A 27036-nucleotide genomic window follows, 5' to 3' on the forward strand; every position below is an offset into this window, starting at 1 on the left:
CTGTCTGAAATCCTGTGCTGACCAGCTGGCCCCCATCTTCACACAGATCTTCAACAGATCACTGGAGCTGTGTGAATTCCCTTCATTCTTCAAACGCTCCACCATCATACCCATCCCAAAGAAATAAAAAATTACAGGACTAAATGACTACAGGCCTGTGGCTCTAACGTCTGTGGTCATGAAGTCTTTTGAAAAACATGTGCTGGCCCACCTGAAGGACATTACTGGACCCTTGCTGGATCCTCCTACAGCCAACAGAGCAAACAGAACAGCACTGTGACTGCAGTGGAGTCATTCAGGTCCTTGGGCACCACAATCTCTCAGGAATTCACATTGACTCCGTTGTAAAAAACGCCCGACAGAGGTTGTACTTCCATCGCAGGTTAAGGGAATTCAACCTACAACAGGAGCTGCTGAAACAGTTCTACTCTGCCATCATTGAATCCATCCTATGCACTTCTATATCTGTCTGGTTCAGCTCAGCTACCAAATCTGATCTCAGAAGACTACAGAGGGTAGTCCGGACTGCTGAGTGAATCATTGGTACAACCCTCCCTTCTCTTCAAGAACTGTACTCATTATTATTGTTATTATTATTATTATTATGATTTTAATTATTTTATTATCTGTGTTTTTGTTCTGTTGCCGTCATTTTGTTGCACTGCGGAAGCTTCTGTCATGAAAACAAATTCCCTTTATTCGAAAACATACCTGGCAATAAAGATTATTCTGATTATGATGTACCATTTTTATTTATTTGTTTATTTATTTTTATTTGTTTATTTTTTACAAAGGATTTGCACAGAAATTTGTTCTGCTTGTTTTTAATCAACATGTGATGTCATGTCATGCATGAATTATCATAGTTGCAAACTGAAAATATGACTGATCTTGTTTCAAAAGGAGGATTTTTTGGTACTGTACGTACAGTATGAGGAAAGTAAAAACACAAATTAGCTCACTTTCAGTGTCAGCAGTCATTATCTAGATTTACAGTCTCTTTAGACTCACTTAATTTAAATTCATGGTTATGTTTAAAGAAGCATCAGTTCAGCATGACCCTTTAGCTGTGCAAGTTCAACTCAACATTTATTAAACTGAGTTTCTTCCCTTAAGCAGACCTGCAAAAAACAAAAAAAAACACAAGTCAACCATTTCATTCATCCAGTTGCTGATGATACGGCTACAAGCTAGTATATAATAACAACTCAATAAACAAATACATAAATATATAAAGTAGAAATACTTTAAACAGCCTACCGTAATTTGATGTCTTTAACTAAACGTGAAGCACTAAAAAAATGTTTTTACATTTTTTTTTTGCTGTATTCAGGACCTAAGGCAGATTTCTTGTCCAGGGATTCAGTTGTGTTAGAATAATGTTAGATTCATAAATCCCTTTTTGCCTTCCTACCCACATAACCTGTCTGTGAAAACAGCAATTTTCATTTGTCGTGACTCTAGCAGTATAACATAAGTGTGACAAACAAGGACTGTAGACATAGCTGAATACGTTTAGTCATTACATGTATCCATATACTGTATATAGCGACCAACCTGACACAATAACATTTCTGAAATGAAAATCTACTGGATTTATTTTTATTTTATTTTTTTACGAGCATCCATCCTGCCATTTCCTGTGTACAACAGTGAGTACAACACAAGTTTTTAAATAAGTGATGAACTATTTGTGAATTATTCATTAATTTGTAAACATGGATGTGCCTTCCTCTCTGTTTGCACTTTCAGTTAGTTTGCAAAAAGAAAAAAGTAAAATGGAACACCTAAACTCCTTTTTCTCATATATCAATATATATATATGTATTTATATATATAAACAGTGCATACATGGGCGGTAGCTATAAAGTAACATGTTAAACTCAATACTGCAATATTTTAAAGCGACACTAACATGAAATGCGATAACAGTAGCTACAGGTGAAATTTAAAATAATATTATACCCCACAATAATAATAATAACAATTTAGGTCATTATTTCCCCTCCCTCATGTACTTTCAACTGGTAAATGACAATTCATAGTGGCTAATCAAGCTCCAGACATAAAAAAGTAGACTATATGACTACATTAATTATGTAATTGTCAGGGATCTGGGAGGGAGGGAGGACCCAATTGCAGTGAGATAACAAGGTTTTATTGACAAGACAGACTGATCCAAGAGGTAGTGAAGTGCACAACAGATACCACAACAGGGACAAAATAAACAGAACAGCTGGGGAAGGCCACAGGAAACAACTGGCAGAATACTTGGGCAACAGAGGGGGCAGCAAGACCAGGCTGATAGAGAAGGCCACACAAGGCACCATAGAGCAGAGCTCAGAAACTTGTTGACCACTGACTCTGGAGACAGACCAGATGCCAGGCTGGAAGAACCAGGGCAGGACACATGGGGACAGGTCAGGAACTCGAACACAAGACGAGACAGGACAAAGCTCCAATAAAAATAAAAGAATACAAACCAATGAGATAATGAAAGTAAAAAAAATAAGAAATTACCAATTTAACCAACTTAAGAAAATGAGCAAACAAAACCAAGATCTAAGACTAGAAAACTAAATAAATATTACAAATGAAAGCAAAGGGCAAAAACAACAGTTACTAAAAACAAGGAGCAAGACAAGAACATAGAATTGCAAGGGCTAGACAAAACAAGGGCACAAGACCAACTAGACAGGGAGGGAGGGAGGGAGACATGGACACATATTCAGCCACAGACAGAGGGAGTGGGAATGACAACGGACCAGCAAACACAAAAGGGTAGTGTGCACTATAAATAGGGAGGAAAATACATGAGGGACAGGTGAGCACAATTAGACCAAAAAGGGTAACAAGAGGGTGTGGTAAAGAGGAATCAAGGAGGAGGGGCTAAAAGAGCACATGGTCGAGAAAATAACTAACAAGGCCATGTCCTGACACTAGACACAAGAAACATAAAACAAAGTGACAGTGCAAAACCCTGACAGTAATAGCTTTTTTGAGAGAAACAAAGCAAAATTTAAGTCATTACGTAGTGAAAATGTTATCCTCTGCCTAAGCTGTTAATCTCATAAATGGTAATGATTAATTCAAACATGTCACCTCATGTCTCTACCAAATTTATTTATTTATTTATTTTTTTTGCTAAATACTTTTTTTTTGCTTTTAGTTTAGTTTTTGTTGCTGTTGTTTACCTATACAAACAATTAACTGCAGTTTCCAGTTTAAATGCACACTAGTGGCAGTAAAAAAATAAAAATAAATCATAATTATGATAATTATCATAATTAAGTTATTCAAAAGCAATGACACAAGATTGGGGAAAAAAAAAAATTAGTAATAGTGGTGTCTTTAATGACACGAATCCACTCTGCAAAAAAATGTATATATATATATATATATATATATATATACACAGACACACAAAAAAATTTCAAACGATTTGAACTATGTCTGCAGAACTGCCAAAGGACAAACTTGTCATTTGCCCCACACATCACCATGCCATAAGTCCTTGCAGAGTCATTTGAGGCTGTTACAGGTCAGTGACTTGATATGTTGCCTTTACCTGACTCAACACATGGTAAGACACCTACACAGAAATGGTCAATAAATTTTATCAGTGACCAACGGAGAGTCCAGTAGTTGAATTAAATCCATTTCAGTGGTTCAATAGAGGCTGGGAACTCTTCCTCTTGGTCTTCCTTGAGATTCTGCAGAAGCTGTCTTTGCTATGCTGAAAAGCTTCAGACAGATCATGTTACATTTGAGCGTATATTCTTTTATGAGAAGGAAGACAAACTGCAGTTTAATAAATGTAACAATGTGACATTTTGTGAATCTCAAGAGCTGCTCACATTCTAAAAGGCAACACTTCACAAACATATTTGGTCTAGCGAGCTTTATCTCAAGGCTAGGAAAATCTGTATAAAATAAAGTCCTTTGCAAGCATTCATCAAGGCCACAGTGATTGTTGCTATGAAACAAGTTGTCACATCACACACACAGGCAGATGTGTGAACATTTCCCCCAAAGAGTGAGCAGCAATGTTAACAGGTGCGGTAACCTACAACACTCTGGAGGTACCACCCCACTGACGGGGTTGGCCGCTCTGCTTCCATCAGCCCCCATTTGGGAGTCTGGTGTTGACAGGCCTTGGGGAGAGAGAGCAGGCATTACAAAGAAAAATAATACATTTTCAAAATGTGTTTAGTAGGCAGATATTAATATAGCCAGATTCATATAGGAACATTTCACCCTAAAGTGAAAATTCTGCCATAATGTACAGCTATCTGGACAAGTTTTAGGTCATTAGTATTTTCACCCCTCAAAAATGGTTTTCAGCTAGTTATTTAGTATTTTGTTGTAATGTGTCAGTTGGAAATCTCAGTTTACATTTCCACATATTCCTTTTGTCATTCATTTTAATAATCCAGTGAGATTTTCATATACACAAGGAGTCTGACAACAGCTAGTATGCTCCACACAGAGATCTAATCTCACCACTATCAAATCAAGACATGATGAATAAAAAAATAATAATAATAATAATAAATAAAAAATGTAGACACACTGAAACCAGAAGAACTGCGGCAACATCAACATGACACCAAAAACTACCTAAAAAACTATGCACAGGTTTACCTAGGACACAGAATGTTGATTTAGTAGTAGATGTAGTTACTAGTTGCTTTGTATTAAAAGCAATAACCAACATGTATTGATCTATGTTAGTTAGTTAGCATGCGCATGTGTGCTGTTGCTATAGTTACTAATTAGTGTAGTTGTTATTTTAAGTGGATTTGAATGAAATAAGTTTGCATTACTCATAAATAAAGTTTTCTAAAAGGAATTAATTAGTTAATTATTAACTTTTTTCCTTGAAAACAGCAGTCTAATTTGGATAAAGCTTGATGTGTGTAATGGCATGCAGCATTTGTGGTATTTTAAATACATGCACTAGATTGTGAAAATACTGCACATTATATTGTCTCCATCATAGACAGGGAAGTGCACTGGCACATTGTCAATCAAGTCAACTCAAGTCACCTTTATTTATATAGCTTTTAACAATACAGATTGTGTTAAAAAATGGTGTGACAACAATGCAAAAAGGCAGTTCATCATTGAATTCAGTGATTTCATCATCCAGCTCAGTTTAGTTGAAATAGTATCTGTGCAATCAAGTGGACAATATCGCTGGAAATTAATGTATGATGAATTATTTGGGTTGACTGACATTCATGAATATCTCTAGGTTTATATTCTACACTTTATGAATGTGACTACAATCCATCCTCAGGGAAATGTGTGTCTCAATTTCACTGTGCATCTGAGTCTAAGTTTTTATTAAACAATCTCTTACAAGCTTCAGAGTTAATCGTGAAGTGATAACATTACCATGCCAATTAAGGATATATTAAATTGCATATATATTCATAATCTGCAGAGTAGCCTGGGATTTATCTGTAAAGCAATATTACACTGTTAAAATACCATCAGATATTTCTTTATAGATCCCAGGAATTACTGAGAGCCAAGAATTGATCAGCTTATCAGTGTACAACACATTGCATGGATGCTTTAAGTTCAGCTTCTAAGAATGTATAAGTGTGATGACAACCATTTTTTTCTTCAGATTCTTGGGGAAAACAGTTTTAATTAAAGATACTTTTATCATCCTTTTGCAAGCTCTTATTATAATTTACAAGTTACCCCTGAACATGCGTGGTGTCAGTACTGTGGAATTAGGCCTTTTGACAGAAACATTTGCAAGCAAGGCTAAACAACACAGTGCAGACAAAATGTCTAGTACCTCGAAACAGAGGGTGTGAGTGATTTTAAGAAGAGCTATGTATATGCTATCAGCAATTTTTCAAAATAGCCACCATTAGTTAACTAATAATTGGATGGAGTTCCCCTTTATGTTTGACAAGACATTGTTTTTAGCTGTTTTTCCTTCACACCACACCAAAAGAAATTCATACATTGCTTTGGTTGAAATTGTATAGTTTATTTGAAAATATTTTTTATATTAATACAGTACATAGCATATATATTAGTAATAGATTGAATACAAAGATAGTGTGGCTGTATTTGATCCAGTGACATTAGTGCTGTTGCAGTACTCATTAGAATAATACAGGTGCTGGTCATATAATTAGAATATCCTCAAAAAGTTTATTTATTACAATAATTCCATTCAAAAATTGACATTTTTATATTATATGCATTCATTAAACACAGACTGATATATTTCAAATGTTTATTTCGTTTAATTTTTATAATTATAACTGACAACTAAGGAAAATCCCAAATTCAGTATCTCAGAAAATGTGAATATAACTTAAGACCAATACAAAGAAAGGATTTTTAGAAATATTGGCCTACTAAAAGGTATGCAAATGAAAAGTATGAACAAGTACAGCACTCAATACTTCGGTCTGTGGCACTGCTCAGGTGTTATGAGAGCAGCAGGAAGCATGAAGTGCTCTGAAACTTCCTGGTATACGGCTGCATTGACCTTGGACCTCAGAAAACACAGTGGACCAACACCAGCAGATGACATGGCAACTTTACACTGGACCTCAAGCAACATGGACTATGTGCCTCTCCTCTCTTCCTCCGGACTCTGGGACCCTGATATCCAAAGGAAATGCAAAATTTACTTTCCTCAGAGAACATAGCTTTGGACCACTCAGCAGCAGTCCAGTCCTTTTTGAAGCGAGACGCTTCTGACGCTGTCTGTTGTTCAAGAGTGGCTTGACGCAAGACATGTGACAGCTGAAACCCATGTCTTGCATACGTCTGTGCGTAGTGGTTCTTGAAACACTGACTCCAGCTGCAGTCCCCTCTCTGTGAATCTCCCTCCCATAATTTTTGAATGGGTTTTGTTTCACAATCATCTCCAAGGTGTGGTTATCCCTATTGTTTGTACACTTTTTTCTAGCACATCTTTTCCTTCCGTTCACCTCTCTATTAATGTGCTTGGACACAGAGCTCTGTGAACATCCAGCCTCTTTTGCAATGACCTTTTGTGTCTTGCCCTCCTTGTGCAAGGTGTCAGTGGTCGTCTTTTGGACAACTGTCAAGTCAGCAGTCTTCCCTATGATTGTGTAGCCAACAGAACAAGACTGAGAGAAAATTTAAAGGCCTTTGCAGGTGTTTTGAGTTAATTAGCTGATTAGAGTGTTGCACCAGGTGTCTTCAATATTGAACCTTTCACAACATTCTAATTTTCTGAGATACTGAATTTGGGATATTCCTTAGTTGTTAGTTATAATCATCAAAATAAAAAGAAATACACATTTGAAATATATCAGTATGTGTGTAATGAATGAATATAATATACAAGTTTCAATTTTTGAATGGGATTAGTCAAATAAATAAACTTTTTGATGATATTCTAATTATATGACCAGCACCTTCTTCTTAATATTTGTAAAATAAATTAAAAAACTATTTATAATCAGATTTGTTTACTGAAGCTAAACTGTTGTTTATTGAATGCATCTAGTATTGTCTTGACATTTTCATGATATCAACCTTTAAGGTAAGTTCTGTCATTGAGATCCTTCTCTGTGATTCTCAGCTTTCCTTTTGTGTCATTTTAACCATTTTATTTTTATTAATTAATTAATTAATTAATTAATTAATTTATTAATTAATTAATTAATTAATTAATTAATTAATTAATTAATTAATTAATTTATTTATTTATTTATTTATTTTTGTCATTGTTGAGGCCACAGTGTATCCAAACAAATAAAAAATAAAAATAAAAAAATAAAAACTTAAACCATTTGTTTTAAATCATATAATTTCAACATTTCCTAGTTTAGACTTAAGGGAAGAGGGAAACTATAGTTAAAATAAATAAATAAATAAAGCTGATGATTGATGTTTTCAAAACAAAACAAGTTTTGATTTCCTTATGAGACTGTGTTGGGGATTCAGAGGCAAACAGCAATAGTTTAAATTATTTAAACCTAAAATACTGCTGGGCACAGAGGCTGTGTAATGACTCATGAATCATGTTTACTATAAAACATGCCAAGGATAGGCTTCTGCTTAGAGAATTGTCAACACTCGAGTAAACAACATAAACTTTGTCGTTTGTCCTCTTCTAGGTTTTATTTTTTTATTATTTTTTTTTTCACGTTTTGCACTTTTTCACCTCTGTAAATATGACCTCAGTATCAACGATGATGTATTTTATTCTAAAGGATGTATGTGATGAAGGATTTGCTCTCCACCAAGGTACATGAATCTTCATTATTGGTTCTGGACAAGGTCTGTTCACTTCTGTACACACTGGGCTTATACACCCCACTGTCACTTCAAGACAGTCTTTTGGAAATAGTGGACTGAGGGTGAAAAAAAAGACAAAGATGTTTGATTTTGGCACAGTATTAATCAATGTTGTCACAGATATACTAGGCTGACCATTTGATGCATAGTTTTCTTTGTTAAATCTAAAAACTGGAAAATACACAGACAAATACTCTCTCTCTCTCTCTCTCTCTCTCTCTCTCTCTCTCTTCCACAAATCATGAGGCTGTTTCATCATTTAGACTGCTAGAAAACACTGATAAACTGACCATTAATTAGCTGTGGATCTCTGTCAGTTATCTGCAACATTCTTTATTTAAATTAATGAGATATTTAATTGATTTCACATTGTTACACGTGTTGCCACCCATATTGATACTGAATAAATTCCCAGACCCTAAATCAGGTAAGTTCTTGTTCAAATGAGTAAAAGACTCGCTTTGGACCAAGAAACACAGAATGATTAAGCTCTTGCTGATGAGTAATTACGTGGCGATCAGGCTGTGCGCATGCGCACTGTCTTCAGCACCACAGCGAGCGTGGACAGCGAGCGCCCCACACATCAGTTCGCGCATGTGATTCAACCGGTGGCTTTTCAGTTCTGACTCCACTCGAGTCGCGACTTGGCTTCAATTCACGCAAGAACTTCACCGTGTCGTATAAACCCTGACAGGAGAAAAACAAACAAACAACAACAACAACAAACCTCACAGAATGCTGGGGTTGTCCGTGAGCGTGGGATGCCGTCCGTGAGATGATGTTTCTCTGTGCGGGGATTGCGCTATAGAAGCTCCACAATCCAGAAGGATGCTGGTGGGAAATGCCTGTCGACAGAGAGGACGAGATTTGTCAAAAAGCACTAGAACTCTTATCGGATCTTTGTTCTAAGGGGGAGGTTCAGAACGAAAACTGTTTGGATTTCATTTATTATTTCCGAGACCTTGCCAGGCCGAGGTATTCGGACTCAGGTAGGCGACACTCCTGCACAAAACGTTTTTTTTCCCCTCGAAAGAATCATGAACTAATTGAATACATTGATGTAGCCTACCATTGCAACTTCATATATATATATATATATATATATATATATATATATATATATATATACGTAGTAGGTTATTTTTTATTTGATTCAGTATTGACTTGTTGCTCAACAATTTATTTCATTTTAACCTCGACGTGTCATCACGCTGGAGGGATATCGACTATATTTACTGTGGTACTATATTTTACTCGATGTGATACTCGGTGTCGATTCAGTTTGGTGTATAGACTCAAATACTTTTGTCAGAAATGAAACGCTATAAATGATATAAATCGAATGTAGAAATGCTAAATTAACAAGATTCTAATATATAAACCGTTTATAATATGTATTTATTTATTTATTACAGTATGCAGCAGGGCCATATTTCATTCTTGCAGGAACCTTTAGAATTTAGAAATTCCAGATTTTTTGTCCAGTATATGTCATCATTTAACTGGAAAAATATTGTTCCGTGTGTCCGTATGACATGGATGGATCTATGGTGATCCAAAAAAAGAAAAAAAAAGGAGACATTTACTTCTGGTTAATTACAATCATTTAATCAATATTAGTAGACAAAACATATCAAAACAGAAATTTAGCTTATATTCATGAGAAATGAAATGAGGTGGTTACTAGACTTCTTCTTTAAAACATATACTCTTATTGTCATGTCCCTAAGCCTGACCCATTATTTTCTTACACTTTCATTATCATTAACTATTTTATTTATAGCTGGTGCAACATCATCCAGGATGAAAATTTATGCATTTGAAGTAAATATAATGTCATCTGCTACTTCTCATATATGCTGTGTGGATAAACTTAGATTGAGTCATTATACAAAATCCATTCCAACAGCACAGACCAAAAGTACAGTATTGGAATCTGTCTGCTTGGATTTAAATGCTACAGCACCTGCTGAGCAAGAGGGCAGAAGTCTTTTGTGCACTGCAATGTACCATGGGGATTTTGGTAACCTGCGTTAAATCTACCAACCACCAGTAATGTTTTTTTTTTTCTTCAAAAAAGCTTTTATAATGATTCCTTTTGATGTCTAATGTAAGTTTCTTTTATAATACAAAACAACGAAATTTCAGAACCAAGTGGGCCTCTTTATAAGATATGGCTTTAGTATGGGTCATAAAATTTTGGAAATATGTCTTTACTGCATGACTACACGGAGCCAAAATGTGAACCCCTCCCCCAACAGATGCACACCAGCTCAAGAATCATAGAAGCTATTCTGGCATCTCTCTCGCACTCTCACACACCGATCCCCTGTGGCTGCATTGACAGCTGTTAATGGTTGGTTTATATTGTTAGATTATAGTAATAATAGTATTATATTATTACTATATTATTGCAAAACTCCAAAAGAGTACCTAATATATGCAAAAAAAATAAATAAAAAAAATACAAAAAAAACTTATAATATATATATATATATATATATATATATATATATTCTGATTACAGGTGTTATTGATTAATAAAGACTTACACTAGGGGGCTGTTGAATGCTTGAATCTGATTAGTTGATGAATGTGGAATTGTTTTAAATAAACGTTTACCATAGTGCATGAATTGTAAACTGCTAAATTTGGGTATTTGCATCAATCAGAATAATAACATCCTGAATTGTTGTACTATGAACAAAAATGATACCTAAAATTGTGCAGCTTGTTAGGGATAGGTGTACTAATACTTTTTTACAAACAGGCTTATCGTTATTTTTTTAATTACTTATTTATTTATTTTTTGGAGGTAGACAATGTTTGAATCACTAAGGAACCATCTAGAAAACACCCAAACAATCACATAGCAATGCTCTAGTTACTACTAGAAAATGTTCGGAAATCCATCACAAAAACAAGCAACAAAAACCACAAAGAGCTCCTTATAGGAAATGTGCAGTGAACAAAACACACCCACACACACACACACATGTGTTTGTGTGTGTGTGTGTGTGTGTATATATATATATATATATATATATATATATATATATATATAAATGTAACTCTGTTCTCTCTATTGTTTACTGTAACGTAAAAATGTGCCTTCTTCAATTAAATTTTGAATTATTATTATTATTTTTTAATAATTAATTGTTTTATTATTTTTCATTTAAATTTAAAAATATATATTATTTTATTTATTTTTCAATCGGGATTTTGTCCCTTTCACTTTTTTAAAAGCTATTAAACATATTTTTCAAAAGTTATGTACAAAGCATCTACAGTCTATCATTCTTTACAATTTAAGTCATACACATATTTGCATTTTGATCGGTGGTCAAAAAGTTAGTCAAATTATTATCAGACCCAATGGCACAGTACTGTACAACCTCTGCTACATGTAGGTGTGATGTGAATAACCAACCAAATGGCAAGTTGCTTCAGTAAAATTCCTAGAATTATTATTTATTTACTTTTCATATTTGTTATAGGTCAGTATACTACAAAGAAGAAAGTAGTAGAGAGAAAGGAGGACAAGAATCGTGACCCTGACAAGACAATAGCTTATGCCCTCAGGACATCCAAGCTCTGGCAAGATACTTATGTTATTTGACAAAACATTGTTTTCCAGTGCTAGATGGTTCCCTTAGTATTTTCAGCAGAAATCAAACATTAATGAAGACTGTGCTTGCCAATTCTTTGTATTTGATTGAATAAGCAAATCATCGCATCTGACCATTTAAATGCCATGAGTATTTTTGCTCCATGGAATATCAGGACATTCAGACCAAGGGGCTGTGTAAACTGTAATTAAATAATCAGCAGCACGAAGCCGGAGTGAAAAGAAAAGAAGCAAAACAATCATTATCCAGTGTCTCACTGTGTCAGAACCATGGCTTCACGCTTTTCTGTGAAGCCATGGTAACGTTGTTATTTCTTTTGGAGGACAAATGATCAAATGATTTTATAAGAATATTCTTGATTACACAAGGGGCAATACTGAGTACCAAGAGCAGTGCTTGTATGAACTTGCAATCATTCAGTATTTCCACAGCCTTTCTTATGAAAGTGCTTTATAGGCATAACCAGCATTTGGTGTTCTTCAGAGCGTTTTTTTTTTTTTTTTTCAGAGAAAGTGTGCAGCATGATAAAAGACAGGCTGGTCTTTCATTGCTTTATTAAACTGTTACTGGAAATCACATTTCATGTTCAACAGGCTTTAGCATGTCACATAATACTAAGGGTGAATGACCACCTAGTACTTTTAAATGTTTTATTACACCTTTTAGGGGTCTAGGAGCAAACATTTATTTCATGTTCCCTAGAATATCCTTGAAATGCCTCTTTGGGAAATTGCACAAGTGGAAAATGCAATTTGACCGTTGCTGAATGGATAATGATGCGTAACAGAGCTTTTTAAGCAACCTGGTCCTAAACTGAAACATATTACAAAAACCCTTTTTGGACCCTTTTTTTTTTTTTTTTTTAAACATAGTAATTGTTGCTATAATATTTGTCATAATATTACTCTTTAAAACATGATTCTAAATTTGTCTTTTCTTGCACACTGGTTTGTTAAAATGCTTAATTCCTTTAATTTAAAATGTTTAAATCCTCAGTATTTCCTGTGTGTTCGCACAATGTTAACACAAATGGATTCATAGAGGCAGCTGCAATGGAGTGGGAATCTCAGCTACAAGGCTCTTTGAAGCTCTTTGTGTGTTGGAATGTTTCTATGGGTTACTAGATATGAGCCATTGTGGAGCTTTCACTTTGAAGTGTAACTGACACACTCAGTGGACTGAAATGAGTTCTGCTGCTTTAGAGGACTCTGCTCAGAGACAGCCCAAATCAAATAGAGTTTGGCAGCTGCTGTCTCTGCTGAATGCTGGATAGATGTGTTGTACAAAAGAAGAGGAAGGGGGAAAAGTCAGTCCATTAAAAAGCCCAGGTGTATTTCCCTCTAGTTAGCATACAAATCAATTGATGTATATCAACTATCTTACTAACTGTGTCTTCATATTGCACCATTTTAAGGGTTTAAGTATATCTACAGATTTTTGTATGCAGGTCTTTCCTTTTTTTTAAAAAAACATGCAAAATATCATGTCTCGTTAGTCACTTTAAAATAATCATTAAAAACTAACTATGTAGGAAGTAATGCAGATAGAACATTCAGGTACTACTATAAACCTATATGGAAACTTAATAATAGCAAATTTAGGATTGAGGTAGTTACTTAATATATAATTAATAATTACTAAATTAGATAATTTTCATTTTATAAAGAATTATACATTACTTACTGATTAAAACATTAACATTTTTATGAGAAGTGAGCATTTGTAACACAGATGATAATGCATACCAAGTTCTAAATTGTTGACGTACATTAATATAAAACTGATTTATTTTTAGATTTTGGTCAACAATTGTTTTATTCAAGATTATATTTTAGGCACAAAATCATATTTACTCTTTTGTCACATTCAACATTAAAATACATTTAAATTATAGCGTACTATAACACTAAGGGTAAAAAAAAGGTAATCTATGTCATGATAATTTATTTCAGCATTGCTTTTTAACTGGTTGGTCAGTTTCTCTGAGCCCTGTGCATTATGAACTATGATACAGAGAGTTTGTTGTGTGAAATTCAGTTTTATTTTTGTTATAAATCAATTGTACAATAGGATAAAAGCATATTGTTTTCATGATTTGCAATTTCAATAGATAATTTCCTTTGCACCACAATCATTCTGTTCATCACAGATAGTAGCTGTGTCTGAATACCAAAGGCCCTGTTTACACCTGGTATTAAGATGTGTTTTGGTCAGTCAGATCACAAGTAGACAAAGTAGACACATTCCAGTTCACACTTAATGCTTTAATCTGTCTCATTGGTCCACTTTCAACCACTTCTGTCCTGATTTCTTTTGAAGAGAGGGTCTGGGGGCCAGTGTATGTGGGTTTTTCAGATCTTTCAATCTAATATTGGTAAATAAACTTGTGCAATTTACATATTTGTAAATTTGAGTATTTTGTAATTATTAGCCTTCTGTAAATGCTCGACATGCAAATCAAGCTTTGATTATGCTGACTGTAATTTTTGCTGGAATGCATTTTAAATTATTTTTTTGCATTTTTTTTTCATTTGTCTAATTAATATGCCATAATTATAAATACTATAGTGCTTTGTTGAGGATTTAATAATTAAACACAACACACTCATTTATCATCACAGATAAAATCATAAAGTCAAAACTTTATTGGTATAATTGTCAGATAAATGAGTGTGCTGTTTTCATTTGCAAATGAAACTACGTGAATTATTAATTACTCAACAAAACACTATAGTTTTTATAATTATGGTCTAATAATGAGCTGAAATAAAATTTAAATATATGTTAAATTTAAAATGCATTCCAGCAAAAATTCTAGTCAGCTTAATCATTGCTTTATTGGCATGTCGAACATTTACAGTAGCCTAGGCTATTATTTACAAAAGTATTCAGTATGTTAAGTAAAGAGATCAAAATGGGGGGGGGGGGTAAACGAATATAAAAATATAACCAATAATATTAGTATAATAATAGTAATTATAATAATAATAATAGCCTTATATACAAATATTATGGGGAAAAGACGATAAGTTAATGGACTTACAAGGCTAGGGTGGATAAAAATGTTTTTATGTTTTATATTATGCTTTTATGTAATGTTTTATTAATGACTAACTTAATTTGAATGCTGACTATCGCACATAATACAGCCGGTAGCCAAGGCCTTTGTTTAATATACTAATTTAATAATGTAATAATTTCTATAATAAATAAAATAATAATTTATTGATTCAAAATAAAATATGAATGAATCCATTCTCTGATAATCCCGGGTTGCTATGGTCATGCATCTTTGTTTACACATTAAACTAGTGGCCACGAGAAAAATATGTTGTTGCCTCAACATAAGAAGTCATGGCCATGACATAAGGATGTTGTTACCTCTACAAAATGATCTTATGGCCACGACACAATATCACATTCAAAATGTGGTCATGACAAAACTAAGTAAACCAACCATGCCACCTTAGGGGCACCGTACTAATCCACTGCAAAGAAAAACATTTATTTTTAATGAGACAACATACATTATTCATTGTAATTTAATTTAAATCTAATTTAACATTCTAATTTTGTCAGTTAACGGATAGAAAATGAACATGATGTTTGAAGAATTAGCTCAGTCAGCAGAGATGAGGCAGTCTTTAGTGGCTGTTCAAACGTATTTGACCACATGAGTATCCACAATACGAGTGAAATCCAATCAAATGTGTTTCTCAAATACCTCTGGATGTGTTGAAAAGTGGACAAGCTAAAAAGGTTTTAAACCCTTGTCACACCTGTATTTAGTGTAATCCACTTGTGACTGGATAAACAAAAATGCATCTTAATACCAGATGTAAGGGTCAAAGAGATTCAGCTATGATGATCTTAAAGGATAGTTAACCCAAAAATTACAATTTGCTGTTAAATTTAATCTTTCTTAGGCCATCCATGATAAAGGTGACATTTTTCTTAAAGGGGACTTTTTATGCCTCTTTTTACAAAATGTAGTCTCTGATGTCCCCAGAGTGTGCATGTGAAGTTTTAACTCAAAATACCTTTGAGATCATTTTTTTTTATAGCTTGTTAAAATTGCCACTTTTAGCCAAAATGCACCGTTTCGTGTCTTTCCCTTTAAATGCAAATGAGCTGGTGCTCTGGGGAAGAGGGTTGAGCTTCAAGAGCTCAAGCTCCAGCAATACTGGTGCTAGACTTTGCAAATAAACACTTTGCTATTAGTCCAAGCCTGTTTTTCGTGGCCTAATGGTTAGAGAGTCGGACTCCCAATTGAAAGGTTGTGAGTTTGAGTCCCGGGCTGGCAGGAATTGTGGGTGGGGGGAGTGCATGTACAGTTCTCTCTCCACCTTCAATACCACGACTTAGGTGCCCTTGAGCAAGGCATTGAACCCCCAACTGCTCCCCGGGCGCCGCAGCATAAATGGCTGCCCACTGCTCCGGGTGTGTGCTCACAGTGTGTGTGTGTGTGTTCACTGCTCTGTGTGTGTGCATTTCGGATGGGTTAAATGCAGAGCACAAATTCTGAGTATGGGTCACCATACTTGGCTGAATATCACGTCACTTTCACTTTCACTTTCATCTTTACAGAAAACACACTCGGTTTAAAAGTCAGCCATCTGATTGTACTGTGCATAAAAAATGCACTTTATAAATTACACAGATGGGAACACGGCTCGATAAATAATAACTCATGATGGCATTGCATGCTATTACACACTTTATATTCAATTCAATTCAATTCAAGTTTATTTGTATAGTGCTTTTTACAATACAAATCATTGCAAAGCAACTTTACAGAAAATTGCGTTTCTACAATATTTAGTAGTAGCTTATCAGTGGTGACTATCAGTTAATGTGCATATGTGAATTTTTAGAAAAATGAATACAAGACGTAGTCAACCAGACGATGAACACTATTAACAACAATTATTATATGATGCAATCACACTTGTAGCAATATTTGTTAGTTCTGTTTGTTGTTTCAGGGTTAGCATCATCTGAGGTCCTCTGAGGGGTCAGCATAATCTCTTCTCAGGTGTTCTGGATCCAGACTGGAGCTTGTGTAAATCCTAGTTACATCCCGTGACAAAACAGAGAAACAAATAGAGACATAATTAGCATAGCTGCTGTTCCAACAAAGTAAACTTAATTAGTTTAACCAAGGATAAAGAGTAAGAATGTGCATTTAATCAGATGCAACTGCAGTCACAATTTATGAGATGCATTATTTGAATGCTTGGCGAAAGATGTTTTTAATCTAGATTTAAACAGAGAGAGTGGGAGTGTGTCTGAACCCCGAACATTATCAGGAAGGCTATTCCAGAGTTTGGGAGCCAAATGTGAAAAATCTCTACCTCCTTTAGTAGACTTTGCTATCCTAGGAACTACCAAAAGTTTTGTGTTTTGCGTTTTGTGACCTTAGGGAGCGTGATGGATTGTAACATGGTAGAAGGCTAGTTAGGTATGCAGGAGCTAAACCATTAAGGGCCTTATAGGTAAATGATGATAATTTGTAACTGATACGGAATTTAATAGGTAGCCAGTGCAGAGACTGTAAAATTGGGGTAATATGATCATATTTTCTTGACCTTGTAAGGACTGTAGCTACTGCATTTTGGACTACCTGTAGCTTGTTTATTGAAGATGCAGGACAACCACCTAGAAGTGCATTACAATAGTCCAGTCTAGAGGTCATGAATGCATGAACTAGCTTTTCTGCATCGGAAACCAGTAAAATGTTTTGTAGCTTGGCAATGTTTCTAAGATGGAAGAATGCTGTTTTTGTAACATTTGTAATATGGTTTTCAAAAGACAAGTTGCTGTCTAATATAACACCCAGATTTTTGACTGTAGATGAAGTAACAGTACATCCGTCTAGTTGCAAACTGTAGCTACTAGATTCTGTGTACTGTTTTTTGGTTCAATAATTAATATCTCTGTCTTATCCGAATTTAATAGGAGAAAATTATTGGTCATCCAATCTTTTACATTTTTAACACACTCTGTAAGCTTAGATAAGTTTTATAAGTTTTATCTGGTCTCGTTGAGATATATAGCTGAGTATCATCAGCATAACAGTGGAAACTAATCCAGTATTTTCTAATAATATTACCAAGGGGCAACATGTATATTGAAAATACAAGGGGACCTCCTTTCTTTTAAAGGAGTGTGTGGATTTTTACCATTATAGGGTGGTTGTGTACACAATAGGGGTGTAACGGTACGCAAAAATCACGGTTCGGTACGTACCTCGGTTTTAAAGTCACGGTTTGGTTCATTTTCGGTACAGTAAGGGAAAGGAATGCAAACATTAAACTGCAGTTTGTTTATTACTATACACTTTTTTAAATACTTTTTAATAAAATATATATATAAAATAAGAAAAGAATAAGAAATAAAATACTGCTGCAAAGTTCTCCACTAAATAAAATACTCTCAGTGTCAAACCAATATCATATAATAAAATATAATGAAAAATATAAATAAATAACTATGATTACAGTGCAGCATTACCAATCCCAGCTTGTAGGCCTGCTTCACCAGAACCGTGCCTTGCCTGCTGCTGTAGGTGACAGATCAGGCTCTTGTCTTCATGACAACAATATCTATACTTCATGTTGAGCATAAATATAAAGCCTACTGATAAAGGACACCGTCAACAGTATTGACGGCAAAATAGGCTATGTTTGACAGGTGATCGATAATTATTAATTTATTTTTTAAATTACATTTATATCTGAATTTATGTCAACCTATAGACTTTCAAACATCAAAGTGTCATGAATTAATATGTATTTGTGTACAAAATGACATATAAACATATTTTCCTATTCTATTTTGCCTGGAAACGCTTCCAACACGCTTGCGTGTCGCGTGAAAAATAGGCGTCGGTTCTATTTCTAGCATGCACGCGGTTTCCGCGCGAGGCAGTCTGCAAGCTCTAACCTGTTAACATGGGAGCCGAATTAAAAACGGACACGCCACGCAGCTGAGACGCTTGCGCCACGCATCCAGTGTGTCGCCGGCCTTAGAATCAGCTGCAGGGCGGGATTTGCGCTGAACTCGGAGACTTCCGCCACTTAATATGTTCGTTTGGAAACACGAAAATGTACTTATGTTCCGCGCACAAAATATTGCATTGCGTCATTCGGTACACACATGCACCGTACCAAAAGCCCTATACCGAAACGGTCCGGTACGAATACACGTACCGTTACACCCCTAGTACACACACTGACATACTGTACACAGATGTATGTCAAAACAACACGTGAAAGTGAATTTTGCATAATAGGTCCCCTTTAAGTATAGTTAGTATTTAAAAAAAAAAAATAAAGAATAAAAAAAGACTTTTAGTTGAAACCATGGTCCTGGGCAATTTATACAGAATTCATGGGTATTATTATTATTATAACCTTTATTTAAACAGGAAAAGTCCCATTGAGACACAGTCTCTTTTACAAGGGAGTCCTGTATAGCACGTGCAATCATAGGTTACAAGACAATAAATTAAAATATAAAATACAATGCAGATTTGCACAAAATTTACAATATATTTGCATGTGAAGATGCAGTGACTTTAAAATATATAAACAAACAAAAATAGTGGCTAGAAGTCAATATCCACCCACCATTAATTAAAGCAATTACAAATGTCCGTCCGCATATCCAATATTCTTTTTTTTAAAAGCAGCTAATGAAATCAGCGCACCAATCTTTAGTCTAGACTGTAGTTCATTCCAGGACGAAGGACCATAGAATGACAGACCCCTCTTTCCTGCTTCAGTCCTCATTCTTGGTACATTAAAAAGTAGTACATCACTAGATCTTAATCGATATGTACTTTGGATACGAACAAATTTTAAACAAACATAAGACGGCAAAATACCTAAAATCGCTTTATAAATAAAAATGTACCAATGTCGCATCCTGCGCGATTTAAGTAACGGCCAATTTACCATATTGTATAAGATGCAATGATGTGTCTGATAGCCAGCATTTGTAATGAACCTGAGAGCCGCATGATAAAGAGGGTCTAGTATTGAAAGAGTAGATGGACAAGCAAATTGATAGATGATATCCCCATAATCTATCTGAGACAGGAATAATCCTGCAACCAGTCTTTTTCTTATGGTCCTAAAAAAGCAAGATTTTAATCTATATAAGAATGCCAGAGTGAACTTAAGTTTCATAGCTAGAGCTTCAATGTGTTTTTTAAAGGTAAAACCTTTATCAAGCCAGATACCCAAATACTTGTAAGTATCAACAAGTTCAATAGCTTCATCTTGAAGTGTCTTAATAGCAAGAACTGGGACTTTAGTACCTACGGGGGCAAAAACCATTGCCTTTGTCTTTTTTGCATTTAAAAGTAGCTTCAAATCAAACAAGGCGGATTGTAGTGAGGTGAAATCTGACTGCAAATTTGCACAGGCAGCCTCAGGTGTAGAGGCACAAGAATACATAATTGTGTCATCGGCATACAAATGATACTGTGAAAATTTAAATTCACTACAAACATTATTTATATAGATAATAAAAAGCAAAGGACCTAAAACTGAACCTTGTGGGACACCCTTTTTTAGAATAACAGGGTCAGATGTTACATTCCCATGTCTTACAATTTGCATCCGTTCAGAGAGATAGCTTTGAAACCAATTTACAGCTCTATGACCCACACCAATATTCAACAAGGTTTTGATTAGCATGAAGTGGTCCACTGTGTCAAATGCCTTAGTAAGGTCAATGAACACAGCCATACAGAATAACTTTTCATCAATTGCCGCTTTTATATCATCGATAACTTTTAAGCAGGCAGAAACTGTGCTGTGGCCAGATCTAAAACCAGATTGCATGTTGTTAAGAATATTTTGTGAAACCAAAAAAGTTTTTAATTGATCAGACTCTAAAATCTCCAAAACATTAGCTAAAACCGAAAGATTTGAGATAGGTCTGTAATTATTTGTTTATTTTAATAATTTATTTTTAATTTATTTTAAATAATGGTGTGACTTAAGCCTGCTTCCACGAAGTAGGCACTGTATCTGTGCAAATGGACAGGTTAAAGATATAAGTGAGTGGTTTCACTATAATTTCTGCTGCCATTTTTAACAAACCCGGATCAAGTGCATCTGGCCCAGCTGCCTTCTTGGAATCAATGTTCTGCAAAACATGTAAAACTTTTGTTTCCAAGAATGGCGTAAACTCAAGGATTGAAGGAGAAACAATATCATCAACCACTTCCCCTGGTAGTGACTGGCATAAAGGTTCCGCCAGGGATATATTATTCCAAGATTCCTCCATGTTGGTTTCGCCATGGGGAATTTCATCTGTTTCTACCTGGTAATTATATTGAACCATAGAGGTTTCACCCAATGTTCTCTCAAAAATATGACCTGCCTTTCCAAAGTGCTCATTAAAAGCATTTAGCATATCCCTCTTCTCTGTTATCACAGCACTTTCTATTTTCAACTGGTGGGGGAAGCCATTTACTTTCTTATTTTGTAATGCTCTTATAGTTTTCCAGAATTTAGAATGGTCATGCAAACTAATTGACGTTTGCGCCAAATAGTATTCAGCTTTAGATTTTCTAATAAGCGCTGTACACTGATTTCTAAGAGTTCTAAAAAGACACCAGTCGTTAGCACTCTGTGTTTTTCTAGCTATTGACCATTGATTATTTCTGGCATGGATTAGGTCAGCTATATCTTTAGAAAACCAAGGGTTGTCTCTGTTTTTTATCCTAAACTTCCTAATAGGGGCATGTTTATTTGCAAGCTTTAAGAAATGTTGCTGAAAAAAAGCAACATCATCCTCAATAGTAGGAATCAATTCTATTTGAAGCCATTTCACTCTGGATAAATCTTGAAGGAAAGCTTGCTCCGAGAAATGCCTGAAACAACGTCTGAGAACAGTCCGACCTTCGGATTTGGGTAATTTTGTACTCCTAACACATGCAATAGCACAATGATCACTCATATCGTTTGGAAAAACACCAACAGCAACATATTTATGTGCTGCATTTGTTAAAATAACATCAATGAGTGTATCTTTACCTAGCTGTGAAGGATTTTTCCTGGTAGCACAATTTATAAGTTGTTTTAGATTTAAAGAATCACAAACCCGCTTTATGTTCTCAGATTTCTCAGTCATCCAATCCCAGTTCAAATCACCGAACAAGATTAATTCAGATGAATGAAAATTTAATATCACCTCTGACAGACTAGTGATACTATCATTAATGGCAGTGGGGGGCCTATAACAACCGATGACAATAAGTGGAATAGTCCCAATTTTTATTTCTACAGCTATAAGTTCAAATTGCTTAGGAATTGATTTAGAAAGCCGAACAGAGCACTGAAATTTGTCCGAAATATAAACTGCAACACCTCCAGCCCTACCTTTACGATCAGATCTAAAAATTCTATAACCATCAATAAATAAAACATTATCAGAGACAGAAGGTTTTAACCAAGTTTCAGATACTACTACAACATCAGGTTTAGAGATCATGAACCAAGTTTTAAATATATCTAATTTGGGAACAAGACTTCTAACATTTATATGAAGAAAGCCAAGCCCATGTCTATTACTAAATTCTAAGGGGGTTGGAAGCTGATGTAGACTTTCAAGAAACAAATCTGGACCTGGATTGGTACTCACATTTCCAGAAACCAGAAGGAGTAATAGGATTAAAATTTTAGAGAAAGATTTTGAAGCACTAGATACCTTGCTATGATGTACAGCGGGCCAATAAGTGCCCCTACAGGCAAACGGGTCCAGAAGCAATAATTCAAAAGCAACAGTACATTTTATACCATCTAAAATGAGCACATTATAAAGTGAAGCAGTGGTCAGATAAGCATTTAACTGGCCATTTGACACAGTAAGGAAATCGTTGCGACTAAAAACACATACATCTTCAACTTGTGGCCCACTCAGGAAAGTATAAAAAAGAGCATACAACAAGGTGTACTTTAACATCGTAACAAGTTTTTGCTTTTCTCTTATTTCTCTAAATCATTCCTATAAAGTAAACTTTAATATATCAGTTTATATGCAAAGAGGACAATTAAAGCAGTCACCTTGGCAGATGCTTACTCCGAAACATCCAAACACAGGAGAAAAAACTATGCACCTTAACCAGCGAACCTTCATCAACAGGCAGTCAATGTAGCTTAGCAACAGCAGCGCTTGACAAGCGATCCCCTGAGCCGGCTTACCTCAACAACGAGGAGAGATAACGATTCGGCCAGTCAAACGATCCCTCAGCCCGGTAACACCACTCAGGCCTGTTCAGCGATCCTCCAACCCGGCTTACCTCAGCAACGGCAGGAGGTAACGCAACTCACGCCGAATCAGCGATCTCTAGGCCAGCATAGCCCAGCAGCAACAGGAGGTATAACGACACCTACGTCGATTCAGCGATCCACTTGGCTCAGCTTGGCTCAGCAACGGCCAGAGGTAACGCCACTCACGCCGATTCCGCGAACTCTCGGCCAGCATAGACCAGCAGCAACAGGAGGTATAACGACACCTACGTCGATTCAGCGATCCACTTGGCTCAGCTTAGCTCGGCAACGGCCAGAGGTAACGCCGCTCACGCCGATTCCAGCAGCCCAGCAGCAACAGGAGGTATAACGACACCTACGTCGATTCAGCGATCCACTTGGCTCAGCTTAGCTCGGCAACGGCCAGAGGTAACGCCGCTCACGCCGATTCCGCGAACTCTCGGCCAGCATAGACCAGCAGCAGCAGCAGCAACAATGTGTGAGCCAGGCTCCCTGAAAGACTGCTTGGGTATCATCACTTTGCGAGACAAAAATGCATATATAGGCAACATGCAATTATACAGTGACTCCTGAAGATATATTGAGGTATTAAGAAGTGAAATTATCAATATACATTAATTACAACATTGTTACATTGATCCTCAGGCAAATGGTCTTGAGAGTTTTTACAAAAAAAAAAAAAAAAAAAAAACCCAATGGGTGTAAGCCCTATACACTAGCTGGGCTTAGCTACATCCCAGCTTTACACTAAAAATGTACACGTTGTACCAATTAAAACTATCGCACAACCAGGCCCATTGTAGATGATGCATGTCCATACTGACACATTACACCCCAGTGATAGCTAAGTTGCCATTCATGCTGCAATGACTACAACTAATACTAATTATTAATTATAGAAATATATCTTGTGTCAGGTGAATTATTATCAGCAGCCTACACTGATCTTGATGATTGCTATATATCGTTTATCCTACCAAAAAGACCACACACATTACAGTTAACATCTGCAATAATTCATTCACAGACATGGATCCTAAAAATTAATAATGTCCATACAGATCATGACTTTTCACTTTACACTTAACTTTTAATTGGCATAAGATTTAGTCTCAAAACATATCACTATGTAAAGCGAATTTTACGTCCAGCCTAGACAAACTGTATTCTTACAACTAGTACGTCCGGCTGGTGCAACCGACCCCTGGTGTGCAAGCTTCCTGTTCCATAATGACATATGCACTGGGGAAAACTCACACGTGAACTGACACTGTGTTGGATGGGGTGGATAAATGAACAGCAAATAAAAAAAAAAATTGGGTGAACTATCCTGTTAAATACTCATATCACGTAATATGTAAGATTTAAATACTGGAATCACCAGTCATCTTTTTAATAGTAATCATGCAGACACATGGTCGGTGCCCCATTATCTCCAACATTCGGAACCCATTATCATATTTCCCAGGATCCTCATGTACCACATGCTCCAACCTACCAATAAGTGTGGATCAAGAAGCAAGAGACCCTTTAAATTCTATAACTGTATGTCACTGGTGTAAATTTAACATGATGTGGAGGACCTGTCTCCCCACCAGAGCGGTCTCTCAGAGCAATGAGATTCACAGCAGAAGTGGGCAAGTAAAGGTGCGATCACACTATTCTTTGGCTGTCCCAAAAGGCATGTTTGCACTTGCAGACTTGCACTAGATCAAAGTCACTTATTAACTTACACTGACAGAATTTTCAGCATTCAAAAAGTAACCAACAGCAATGACATCATTGTAATAGCTCTGTAATTAACAGTTTGTGAAGCTGCCTCACATCTATTTAACCATACACCAAGGAAATAACAAAGGAAGTAACAAAGGACCACTGTGCTTGTCTGGACTGGAAGCATTTCATGTTCTGGTATTCTCATAACCTAGAACTGCCAAAACAAACTGAGAAGTGCAAACTTTTTGAGTATAGCAAAACATTAAGTGATATGATATACATACACACACAAAATAATAATAATAATAATAATAATAATAATAATAATAATAATAATAATAATAATTACCAGATCTTTAAGGGGTTGTATGATGTTGCTAAAAATATATATATATATTTTTTTGTATTTGGTATAATGAATCGTGTTTATGCGGTTTAAGGCTCAAAAAACACTATTTTACATACTGTATATTATTGTTTCTCCTCTAGGCCCCGCCTTATGAAATGTGTCGTTTTTATGAAACGTGTTTTTTTATCCGTCTGAAAAAAGCAAGGTGTACCCTGATTGGCCAGCTGTCCAGTGCATTGTGATTGGCCGAATGCCTCAATAGTACAACAGGACAAAAACAATTAAACCCACTACAAAAACACGGCATTTGTTGCATTCAATGGGGACAAAATTTTTGATTATAATGACTTTTTCTGTCTTTTTAGGCATTACGTTGCGTATTGCGCCACGTAAACATAAAAACATGCATTTGTGATCGGAAAAATGACAAGCGCTACTCTTCACTGCTCAAATCTCACGTTTAAATCATCAGTGACAAATTCTTTAAATATAAAAAACGTATTTACAGACTGTGAGTCAGAAGCACCGAACTGTCCTTGCAACGAGTGAGGAACAGGCGGTGGGCCTGAGTGAGCAGAGTGGGGACAGCCAGGGGCTAGAGTTAGGAACAGCTGGTGGATTCAACGAAGGAGCGGTTGGGGGCTTGCTACAACCACATGTGACAACCCCGGACTGGACTCCACTTCATCCAATGTGAAAGCCAATCTCGCGATCCACAGTGCGAAGTTAATGTATTTCCTCAGCGACCAGCATGGATCAGCAATAGGAATCACAAAGCGGATATCATAAAGTAGTTGTGCTTTCACAATTAAACACACAGAGACTCCAGAACATGGTGGTGTCAACAGTCAAATAATTTAGATGTTCATTGGCAAACTTTAAATGGGCTTGTACATGTGCCTTCTTGAGCAGGGGGACCTTGCAGGTGCTTCAGGATTTCAGTCCATTGCGGCGTAGTGTGTTACCAGTGGTTTCCTTACTGACTGTGGTGCCAACTGCCTTAAGATCATTGACACGCTCTTCTCGTGTAGTTCCCTTTCGAAAGCTTCAGTCGATGCTGCGCTGCTCAGCGCATTGGGAAACGTCTTAATCGTGACCAGCTGTGAATAATGTGTGTAACACGTCGATAGAATTGACCCGGTGGTGATATAGCCTTGGTTGATGACGTCATCGGAGAGTGCGCCCGCAACCTGGGGCTATAAAAAGATACGCCACAGGTGAATCAATCAGGTCTTTTGTCTTCAGATCATTATGTGCATGTGTGCGTCAGGAAGATTCTTCTCGTTGGCTACAGATCTTTGTAAGATGAGTCAACGAAATGGTAAGTGTTGTGCTCCTCCATGCTCTCGTCCTATGTATGAGCTGGATACACATGTTTACTGTTTTGTTTGTTTGGGGGAAGAGCACGCAGTTCTGGCTTTAGAGACAGGCGAGTGCGAGCATTGTGAACTGCTCTCAGTGAAGATGCTTCGTGTTCGTCTGGACTATTTTCAGACTGCACCCACCTTTTCATCGGAGGGCTCTCGTGCTGATTTGCGCGACGAACGAGCGACGGGCTCGTCCCTTTTGCTTATGGTGTCACCAGATCCACGCATCCTTTCTCGTGGTTTTAAAGCACGCTCTGGTGCTTCTTCGGTTCACGAGGAGGATGATATATCTCTTGGGTCTTCAGGCCATGAGCAGCCCGCCTCTGAGCGTTCCTGTTTGCGAGAAGAAATCGGTCGAGGAACTGCTCGAGGTG

The 27036-nt window shown here is 36.1% G+C and overlaps 1 protein-coding gene across 1 annotated transcript in view; it reads left to right on the forward strand.

The window, feature by feature from the left end:
• Positions 1 to 8864: 8864 nt before the first annotated feature.
• The window catches only part of syt9a (synaptotagmin IXa), a 43665-nt gene continuing 25493 nt past the window's right edge, over positions 8865 to 27036 (forward strand). The window contains exon 1 of the mRNA XM_059506197.1: positions 8865 to 9299. Coding sequence (XP_059362180.1) covers positions 9152 to 9299 — 148 coding nt within the window. The 5' untranslated portion in view covers positions 8865 to 9151. The remainder of the gene's footprint in view (positions 9300 to 27036) is intronic.

The sequence above is a fragment of the Carassius carassius genome, chromosome 23 (genome assembly GCF_963082965.1).
Source record: "Carassius carassius chromosome 23, fCarCar2.1, whole genome shotgun sequence".
NCBI lineage: Eukaryota > Metazoa > Chordata > Actinopteri > Cypriniformes > Cyprinidae > Carassius > Carassius carassius.